The sequence below is a fragment of the Lactuca virosa genome, chromosome 8, assembly GCF_052849685.1.
Source record: "Lactuca virosa cultivar CGN04683 chromosome 8, Lactuca_virosa_CGN04683_v6, whole genome shotgun sequence".
Classification (NCBI taxonomy): Eukaryota; Viridiplantae; Streptophyta; class Magnoliopsida; order Asterales; family Asteraceae; genus Lactuca; species Lactuca virosa.
The window spans coordinates 50,624,635-50,635,848 of NC_136433.1; the positions used below are offsets into that span (position 1 = coordinate 50,624,635).

At 30.4% G+C, this 11,214-nt stretch overlaps 1 protein-coding gene across 2 annotated transcripts; it reads left to right on the plus strand.

Annotated features, from left to right (window-relative positions):
* Window positions 1-1,453: 1,453 nt before the first annotated feature.
* Window positions 1,454-6,704, plus strand: LOC145129492 (helicase-like transcription factor CHR28). Of its 2 annotated transcripts, XM_079064242.1 has the most exons (13): window positions 1,454-1,734; window positions 1,920-1,997; window positions 2,081-2,324; window positions 2,402-2,512; window positions 2,607-2,950; window positions 3,112-3,183; window positions 3,294-3,368; window positions 3,469-4,339; window positions 4,437-4,567; window positions 4,659-4,877; window positions 4,964-5,446; window positions 6,098-6,307; window positions 6,398-6,704. In XM_079064242.1, exons 3-13 carry the CDS (start codon window positions 2,156-2,158, stop codon window positions 6,509-6,511), a joined length of 2,799 nt encoding a protein of 932 aa, XP_078920368.1. In that variant the 5' UTR covers window positions 1,454-1,734; window positions 1,920-1,997; window positions 2,081-2,155; the 3' UTR covers window positions 6,512-6,704. The 2 variants fall into 2 exon arrangements, with proteins under 2 accessions (XP_078920368.1, XP_078920367.1); XM_079064241.1 differs by lacking the exon at window positions 1,920-1,997.
* Window positions 6,705-11,214: the final 4,510 nt, after the last annotated feature.

Genomic DNA, 11,214 nt, shown 5'->3' on the forward strand with positions numbered 1-11,214 from the left:
GATCTTAGTCCCTATCTTACCTAAAAAGACTATTTTGCCTAAAAAGACTATTTTGTTTTTGTTGCGCTCTTAGTCCCTATCTTACCTAAAAAGACTATTTTGCCTAAAAAGACTATTTTGTTTTTGTTGCGCTCTTAGTCCCTATCTTACCTAAAAAGACTATTTTGCCCTTGATTTTTTAATTTATTTAAATAAACACACGCCCAATCTCACTTCCATCTCATCTTACCTTACCTACCCCACCTTATTTAAATAAATTAAAAAATCAAGGGCAAAATAGTCTTTTTAGGTAAGACGATGACCAAGCGTGCAGTAAAAACAAACTGTAGGGACCTTCCGAGTTAAAAAAATAATTTAGGGACCAAACGTGCAAATTACCCCAAACCATATGGACCGTTCGTGTAATTTACTCTATCTCTTAAAAAATAACTAAAATTTTAATTTAATTATTCTATATTAACTAAATATGAGTTTTTAAATCTATTGTTTTTATTTAAATTAATTTTAAAAGTTATTCATATTACAAAGAATTCCATTTAAGAATTAAAAAAATTTATGTTAAATTACGGATGTAACAATATAAATGCCGACTATTATTATTAGGCAGAGACAAAAGATTTAATTGATCAAATTCATTAAATTTTGGCAATGTGCAAATGCCATAAAAATGCAAGAAGATATTGAAAGAAAAAACTATTTATAGAGCCATTAACAACATACAACTATACAAGCCCTTTTCAAAAATTTGATGATATATTCAAAGTAATGATAAAATAGGAAATTAATGTAATTTGTATAATCTTTTATCAAATATCCTTTTTAATAAATAAAAATCTTTTTGTCACATGTCACGTTCTTATTTATTTTGTCACATGTAAATTTGTGGTTATTTTAAATTAATTTTTATTACACATGTCATTTTATGGGTCTTTCATTTTATTAAATTTTTGATAGTGTTTAAATTCAATAATAAATTCATATCAATTTCATTAATAAACTTTCTTTCTAATTTCAAAATTACTAAATTAAATATTCATTAAATTTCTTTATTTATTTATTTAAATTACTTGTTTAAATTTAAAAGAGAAAAAAAAAACACTTTAATTTTTATAATTCAATATTTTCTCATTTTTCTTATAAATTCATACTTCTCAAATGCTTACAATTTTGTATTTAGTTTTTTTCTTTTAAATAAAGTCATGTAATACATGAGTCTCACACCTAATATTATAACAAATGATTAAAGATAAGATAAGATATTACGTATAAACAACAAATATGCTTTAAATATACAAACATGTTTTTTTTTTTTTTTTTTATTTTTATTGTTTTACTTATATAGATAGTTTTTACCAAACACCTTAGAAAATAACTTAACTATCAATTAATAAACTAAGTCAAACAGATTTATCATTTTATCATTTTTTTTTTGACAACTCAATACGAAGACCCTAACTTTGAACAAGTACAACAGCAACTGAACTATTTTCGATCTTCATACGACGGAAAAGGGCAAGAGTAGTGTGGATACGCCGCGCAATTAAGTACGCCCGTGCTCCAAAATAGACAACATACTAATAACAGCTTAGAGCGTCTTGTCGGGGAAGAGTTAAGAGGAAATTGATTTGGTTTGAAAGCAAGGGCTAGGGCTTTTCATAGTAGTCGGATGTCGAAGAACTACAACCATACTAAACCCTGCTTTTCTTGAATCTTGATGTCAGCGAGAATTACGAGGTGAGCGGCAAAAAGTTCGCATTTTTTTTCTTCCCCTTCTTCTCCAGTCTCTCCTTCACACATAACTGTAAATGTATGTATGCATGGTTGAAAAATTAAACATTTCTGTTGTTAATCGTTAGAGTTGATCGGTTTTACCAGAAATCGACACTGATTCTCTGTTGTTTTGGTGAAATTGTGTCAAGTTTTTTACCCAATTCAAGAAATTTCGGTTACATTCTTGAAAATTTCTGTTCTCGCTACTTAACTTTGTGAATCGCAAGGTACCCTTTACGAATACATGTCTGATCACGCTAACCCTCTTTATGGGATTTCTGGAAACTCAATTCTTGCTATTTAAATCCAGGTTGGGTCAGAATTTGGGACTTGTCACGTGTTGATATTAGAAAGGAAAACTTATCATTCAACTGTAGTGTCTCAAATGGAACCTATAGCTATCAGTTCAACAGACAGCGAGTCTAGTGATTGGGATCTAGATCTGTATAAAGCAATTAATGCATCACAATTAGAGGATTCAGCTTCTTCATTGCCCAGTTCTAGGGGTGATCGTTTTCTTTCATTGCCATCTTCATCCGGGATAAATAATACAGGTAAAGAAAATACATCATCTTGATTAGGAGACCTATATACAGTTATTTAGCTTATTAAGTCTTTATCTATATTCTAGGTCTGCAAGGATCAACTCAACCTAAAAGAAAACCTGTTCTGAATGGACACTCATCTCATTCTAATCATGATATGGAGGATGACCAGCTTCAGATTCTATCCAGTGTTGGGGGTGATATACTGATATATCTCTTTAACATCATCTTGATTTCTTAAACCACTTCCATTTTTTGGTGCAAGATTTGATAAACAGTTATTTGTAACAGATTCCAAAAGAACACTTCCACCATCCTTTCAGCATTCTTCATCAAGTTCCAGGCAAAGTGTTCCTGGAAGAGGTGTAAGCAGCAGTCAAACTCATGAAACATATGGAAAGACTTATCCACATCAATGGCCAAATCATGTAAAGGCTCACATGGAAGAAACTTTCAATAGGGCTAGTAATGATATGATGAAAGACAACCATGTGAGTAGGGTTCTACCTTCATACATGAATCCTATCTCTGTTCCAACTTCACAATATGGAGGTCAATCTGATCTTTATCGCCCTGGTGTGGTTGATGAACAAGCAGCTGTTGATGAAAGGCTTATATATCAATTAGCATTACAGGTATGCGTTTCTCATTTTATCAATATATAATACAAGTCATTATCTTACACCATATCCATCTTTGATTGTAAGCAGATTTTGTGATACCTAGGCAATCAATGTAGAGTCAATATATTGCTTAAAACTGAAAAAGATATGTTTTCTTTTATTTTTTATTTCAGGATCTTAATCAAAAATTGCCTGAAGCAAATTTACCTGAAGGTCTTCTGTCTGTCTCTCTTTTAAGGCACCAGGTTTTCTACTCACTCGATCACAAAAAAAAAAAAAATTCTTTACTTTATTGTGTGTGTATATATATTTAGTTATTTATGGCTCTATATATGTTTTGATTATCTGCTTCTAGAAAATTGCATTGGCATGGATGATTCAAAAGGAAAAGAGTGTGGCTTGTTCTGGTGGAATTTTAGCTGATGATCAGGTCTTACTATTTGCTTCCTGCTTTGTTGTTGTTGTTGATTGATTGATTAAAAATTTAGAATCACACATTGACATACTTTTTTTTGTATCTTTCTCCATAGGGTCTTGGTAAGACCATTTCGATGATTGCACTCATACAGAATCAGAAATCTTTATCAAAACCAAAATCAGATGAATCTTTAAAAGCTGAAGCTTTGAATTTAGATGATGATGATGGAAAAGATACAGTAGTTGTTGATGAAGAGAATCATGAAGTAAAGTTAATAACCGAAGCCAGTACCTCAACACAAAAATTTCACAACCGAAAACCTGCAGCAGGATCACTGGTTGTGTGTCCTGCAAGTGTTCTAAGACAGTGGGCCCGTGAACTTGATGAAAAAGTTCCAGATGAAGCTAAGCTTGATGTTCTAATCTACCATGGTGGAAATAGAACCAAAGATCCTGTTGAACTAGCAAAGTATGATGTGGTTCTTACTACATATGCCATTGTAGCAAAAGAAGTCCCAGCTAAAGTGACTGATGAAGAAGATGATGATGATCAAAGAACCGGGGACAGATTTGGGATATCTTCATCTTTTGCTAATAGGAAAAGAAAAGGGGTTAATGGTGGTAAGAAAAAGAAGGGTAGAAAAGGAATTGATGGTTCTATTATTGATTGTAGTGGAACTCTTGCTAAAGTGAATTGGTTTAGAGTGATATTGGATGAAGCTCAAACCATAAAGAATGCTAGAACACAAATGTCTAAATCTTGTTGTGGACTTAGGGCTAAAAAAAGATGGTGTTTATCAGGGACACCTATACAGAACTCCATTGATGAAATTTTTAGTTATTTTAGGTTTCTGAAATGTGATCCGTATGCAAATTATAAATCTTTTTGCAATCAGATTAAGGTCCCAATATCCAGAAGCTCTGAAACAGGTTATAGGAAACTTCGAGCTGTTTTCAAGGCAATAATGCTTCGTCGAACAAAAGGTAAAGTTTTTTTGAATTTTGGTTATCTTTTATTATCATTAATTCTTATTTATAAGTGTCTGAATACATTAAGTCATGTTTTTTTGGCTTGACTCAGGCACTTTGATCGATGGTCAACCTATTATCAACTTACCTCCGAAAACAATAAACTTGAAAACAGTTGACTTTTCAACTGAAGAACGAGCTTTCTATCAAAAACTTGAAGCAGAATCACGTTCAAGATTCAAGGTATTTTTGCTTTTTCTCTTAACATCTAAAAAATTGAGTTAAACAAATCCATTTCAAATCTTTTTTTTTTTTTTTTTTTTTTTTTTTTCAGGCATATGCAGCTGCAGGAACTGTAAATCAAAATTACGCAAATATCCTTCTGATGCTTCTACGCCTTCGACAAGCATGCGATCACCCCTTACTTGTGAAAGGATTCAGCTCAGAATCTGTTAGCAGAGTCTCCACAAGAATGGCAAAAAATCTCCCAAAAGACATGCAATCCAATTTGTTAAATCTCCTAGAAACCCTAACCATATGTCACTTATGTAAAGTAAGTTAAAGTTAACTACCCTTATCATTATCATTCTTCCAAAAGTAGAATACCATTTTCCCATTCTTGACATTTTTACCCTACAGGATCCACCTGAGGATGCTGTGGTTACCCTGTGTGGACACGTGTTTTGTTATCAATGTGTGTCAGAATACTTAACAGGAGATGACAACACGTGTCCAGCTCCAAAATGCAAAAGCCAAATTGGTGCAGATGTTGTTTTTAATAAAGCTACTTTAAGGAATTCAGTCCATGATGATGATGATAATCATGGTGCGAGTTCATCAAGAATTGATGCGAAATCGATTGTTTTACAACAAGATTATAGTTCTTCAAAAATCAGAGCTGTTTTGGAGATTATCCAGTCATTTACAGGAGCATCTTCTAGTTCTAGTTCTAATGTTGGTGAAGGACCAATTAAAGCTATTATTTTTTCACAATGGACACGAATGTTGGACCTTGTTGAAATGTCACTTAATCAGTATTGTATAGTGCACAGAAGACTTGATGGATCAATGTCTTTGGCTTCTAGAGATAAGGCTGTTAAAGAATTCAACACTGATCCTGAGGTTCACTTTTTCACATCCTTCTTCATACTTTATGGTTTATACTTGGAGTAAATTACAGTTTTGGTCCCTGAGTTTAGTTTATTTTTGCACTTTTTGTCTTAATTTGAGGTTTTTGGAACATTTTTGGTCCCTGAGTATAGCTGATTTTTGCAATTTCGGTCCTTATTTGAGGTTTTTGTAATGTTTTTGGTGCACACTCTAAGTAAATTGACTTTTTTTGGTCCCTTAGTATAGCTGATTTTGTCAGAGATTTGGTCCCAAAAATGTTAGAGATCCTCAAGTAAGAACCAAAATTGTAAGAGAACCTTTTTGGACCAAAATTGCAAAAATCACCTTTTCTCAGGGCCTAAAACGTTATAAAAAAATCACATAAGGATCAAATCTGCCTAGAAAAAACTTTTTTGGACCAAAATTCAGCTATACTGAAGGACGAAAAACCTCAAATAAGGAACAAAATTGCAAGAGAACTTGTTTGGACCAAATTTAGAAAAATCATCGGGGACCAAAAATGTTACATAAACCTCACATAAGGAGTAAAGTTGCAAGAGAAGTATTTTGGAGGAAAATTGCAAAAATCATCTATACTTAGGGACCAAAAGTATAATGTAGTGTTATATTTATTAAATTGAGAAATGTTGCATTTGCATGCAGGTGATTATTATGTTGATGTCACTGAAAGCAGGGAATCTTGGTTTAAACATGGTGGCAGCATCACATGTTATTCTTTTGGATCTTTGGTGGAATCCAACTACTGAAGATCAAGCCGTTGACCGAGCTCATAGGATCGGTCAAACCCGTCCTGTGACAGTTTCAAGACTCACTATTAAAGATACGGTCGAGGACAGAATTCTTGCTCTTCAGGTTCGTTTCCATGGAATCAACCATTCCATTCCATCGACTCTGTGTGTGTGTGTGAGTTGAATTGAATTGATGAAAATTTGGTGAATGTAGGAGGAGAAGAGGAAAATGGTGGCTTTGGCTTTTGGTGAAGATCAAAGTGGAAGTTCGGGCCCTCGTTTGACTGCAGAAGATCTGAGATATTTGTTCATGGGGGCCAATCGTTGAGATTTTTTGTTTAGATTTAAGTGGTGGAAACTTATTTATGTAAATAGTAGTAGTAGTAGTAGTAGTAGTAGTAATTGGTATTGATGTAGAGAAGGAAAGGTTATATGTTTCTATACCTAAGTTTGAATGTGCTTTTATTCGGATGGTTAACTTTATCTTTCGGATTTATTGATGAGGCACATTGGGCGGTTAATTTGGTCCAATTTTGGTTACAAAAATATAAAGTTATATAGTTGTAAAACGTAAATATATAATTGAAATACATAAACATATCATCCAAGTTGTTTCTAACCTAATATAACTTTTGTAAAACCTAAATATATCATTGAAACAACATAGGGAAATTCCAATAATTGTATATCTTGCATAATTTGTATTTCCTTCTTGAATGTTGGTAATAAAGTTTTAGCCAGTTTCTTCAATGTTGATATTAGTATATGACAAAACTTTCGCTGATTTTTTTTCCTTCTGTCTTCCAAAATCTCGGGTTCCAATTCGGTTAACCCTTCTTCAAGTTCCACATAGTTACACCTTCTTTTAATATCCTGTCACTAAAACAAAGACAACGTTTTAAAGTTACGATAGTAGTTTGGACCCATAGTACATTCCTAGCCATTATGGCTAAGAATTTATATCGACTAACTTATGTTCTTTCTTGCCACTATTTTAATGATGAATTTCAGACTTGATATTAAACAATCCGATAATTAGTATTATGAACCAATCACAAATTATTTAGAATGGATAATTAAAAAAAAACGAATGGATGAATAATATTTATGATTAAATATACAAACGTTTTCACAAACAACCAACAATTAATATAGATGATTAAATGTTGATATGTCACATATAAATCCAATTATATTATTATTTTTACCAAGTTTCGTCAAGGAGTAGAAGGCGAAAATAATAAATCCAGTTATATTATTATTGGTATCAAGTTTCGTCCAAAAATCAGATTGATCATTCGCAACCATATCTAATTATAAAAAAAGAGCAGAAGCAGACTGTCAAGATCGTAGAAGACTGCATGGATCGGACTACTGTCCTTAAAGGGTTTTTACTTCGCTTCTAGGCTCAGAAACCAAACCTGATATTTAATGTAGATTTATCGGAACGCAAAGCGAAAAACTAGGTAGAAATCGCAAAGAGAGAGAGAGAGAGAGAGAGAGTTTCGTTCATCCCTTAATCCACTAAAGCCTTTGTAGGCCTATAAACCCACTAAATATTTCTTCCTCCACCTATATGGGATAATAAAAACTTACTTATTCCATTAAAATTTCCAACAATTAAAATATCAAAGCTTATGAATTATTTGATAGTTATATTAAAATATCATTGTCACTAAGATAAAAACAACATTCCAAAGTTCCTCCCAAAAAACGATTAGGGTGCGTTTGGTTGTGGAAAATTTTCCAGTTTTCTAGAAAAATTTTCCAAGAAAAACGGAAATTTTGAAAACGCGTTTGGTTCGTTCAGTTTTCCAAAATTTTCCAAGAAAATGAAAATTTTCAGTTTTCCAAATTGTATGTAAATTAGAAAAATGATTTTTACAGTTTTCCAAATTTCTAAGATGGAAAATGAAAACTCCACCGGTTTCAACCAAACGTGTTTTCTAAAATTTTCATTGAAATTTGAAAGCGAAAACTCAACTCTATTTTCTGAAAACATTTTCTTAGAAAATGAAAACAGTTTTCCATAACCAAACACACCCTTAAATTCTTGAAAGTTTTGATTGAGAAACTTTAGTAGCCATGACGTGCCGATACTCATTAAATTCTCTTGAAAGTAGACAGCATATAATAAAACTCTACATATCCAATACAATCTTATAGTGAAACATTAATCAATCGTCCAGGAAAGATACATAGTAATTGAAAATGACATTACTGTAATTGTACATAACAACCTATATAAACATAACAACTTCCATTTGATAAAATACCAAGTAAACATTAACCATATCCATCTGATTGATTCCATTTTGTATGCGGCCCAAGTCCAACGAGAAAAAGAGTAAGGGTTGTTGCACTTTCGGTTTTAGTTATTTGGAACCGGTTTACCGATGACCGAATAAAAGCAAAATGTATAACCGATAGTAGGACCAGTGTATCTTGGTTAGTGATCTTATAAAACAGTTATTGATGAATTTTGGAAATAAATTTTTCAAAATTTGTTCGAGTTGATAACAAATACATTTTATATTTTAAAAGGGTAACCAGCTCATGAAAAAACTAATGTTTTCAGTATGTTTACATGTTATCTAAAGTTGAACAAGTTATATTTTTTAATTTTACACTTTTGGGCTATATTTTAAAATTTCTTACAAATTTATCTGAAAATTAAATTTTATTAAAAATTCATCCCTAATTTAATTTAATTTACAAAATTGGTTTTTCTACAATTGTTTTAATAATTTTTACAACTTTTTTTCTTAGTTATTTATTGGTTTTTTAAATACAACGTCTTAAATTTGGGTTATAGCATTTTAAACTTTTTCTACACTTCCATATGATTTTCATACAACTTCTTCTCAACCAAGTATCTTATAAAGATTTTAAACTTTTTAAATATTTTTAAGTTTACATTAAACTTTTTTTATTACTTTCATGAAATCCTTTCCTTTTTTTTACAACTTTTTTTAAAATGATTTATAAAATTTTATACTTTTTATAAGATTTAAAAAAAATTGTAAAAAAAATTAAAAATATAATACAAGCTTAAAATGTTGTATTAAAAATGTAATTTTTTATAAACTTTTAATTAAAACGTAAAAAAGTTGTATTTTTCAAAAATATTTTTGTTTAAATGCAGGTGTATTAAATTTGTACGAAAAGGTAGAAAAAATTAAAAACTTATAACCCAAGTTTAAGATATTATATTAAAAAATATGAAATAAGTAGGAATATGTGGATTAATTATAAATGTCTTAAAAAAGAAAAAGAAAAAAAAAAGCAAAAAGTAAAAACTAAGTATACAATAATACAAAATTGTGATATGTGATTTTTTTGTATTTGTATTTATTAATTATTTGTATTGATAGATAATATGATTTAAATGATTTTTTTTTAATTAATTAGCAAAGATTGGGCCTACCATTCACCTTGATGCAGTCAATTCTCACATCACTCCGTCTTTTGGGACTTCATAGTTGAATCCCCATTGTAAATCCCTCTCCTACCATTCAACTTGCTAGGGGTTGCTTTTTCTTTTTAATATATTCTTCTCGTTCGCCCGTTCAAAACAAAATCTACAGTTGAAAATCGTTGTTATTAATTTAATCTTTAATTAAATCAGATAAAAACTTACCAAATATTAAAAGCAAACCTTAACCATACGCTAGAAAAAGTTGAACCGCAACTATTCGAAGTTTACTGAATTATGAACACCATTCAATTAATAAACTCCACCAAGTTGTCTATATTAGTCTACTTCCGTAGATGCCAAAACAATGGTCAACATTTTATTTAAATGGACATTATTCAATTTGCATTGGCAAAAAAAAAAAAAAAAAAAAAAATCAAAAAATAAACAATGAACTACGGTTTGGACTATCCGCACGATGCTGTGGAAGCCCCAGTATGTTTAAAAATGCAACTCGACACTATATCTACCACGGAGACGATTAAACCATATAAAGTGGAGCACAAAAATATCAAAATAAGTTTTGGATATAAAAAATTATGTACGGAGGAGTCAAACGAAAATAAGACTTGAAAGTGTATCCTAAAGAAATTAATAAATGACTATTAAAAAATTATGTAAGGGGCCAAAATATAACTTTAAAATATAGTAAGAGATCAAATATTTAAAATTATGAAAGGTGAAAACAGTTAAATAAAACTTAATTGAGGGGAAAAAAATAAAAATATGAAAATCTTCGACCAGAATCTAAATGATTATTTTCAGAAAAACTATTGTTTTACATTTTATACCACATGCTTGACAATATATAACATGATTTGGTTTTAATAAATTTGGATTTGGAAATAGAAAGACCAAATGAATAGTGAAACCACCTCACAAACCATATTTGGTATTTAATATACATAAGTATTTTGTCACTTCGTGCATTGCGGCGGAGAACTCAATTACAATGTAAATCATGAAAACATAAAATAAGGTTTTGAACCAAACAATTATTTGTGGAGAAGTCACACAAAATAAAGTTTGAAAGTGAATATTGAACATATTGATTAACGTTTAAATAACAAAGTAATATTAGTAAAAATAAAAACTATAAAAACAATTATGTAAATGACTAAAAACGTAACTCTAAAATATAACATAAGTTAAATAACTTAAGTTTAAAATTATGAAGCTTATTTAATCAAAATTATTTTAGGTTAGAAAATGTAAATATGAGAATCTTTGATTATCATAATCAAATTTGCTATTTTGAGAGAAAAAGCTTACTTCAGAACTGATATTATATTCTATAAAACTTGTACTTTGATATTGAGTTGGTCTGTTTTTTATCTGGCATTGGTTTAAAAGCATATGAACAGCCTACGAAAAGTAAACTCCCTCACAAACCACATTATTTGCAAATTAATATATATTAAATATGATTTGGTCTATTCTTATTTTTTTCTTATGCAGTATTCATTTTAGCTTTTTATATTTTTGTTTTCTGTGTTGCTTTTTGTTATTAATAAAATGAATTTGCTTAAAAAGAAAAAAAGTAGTAGATAATACAA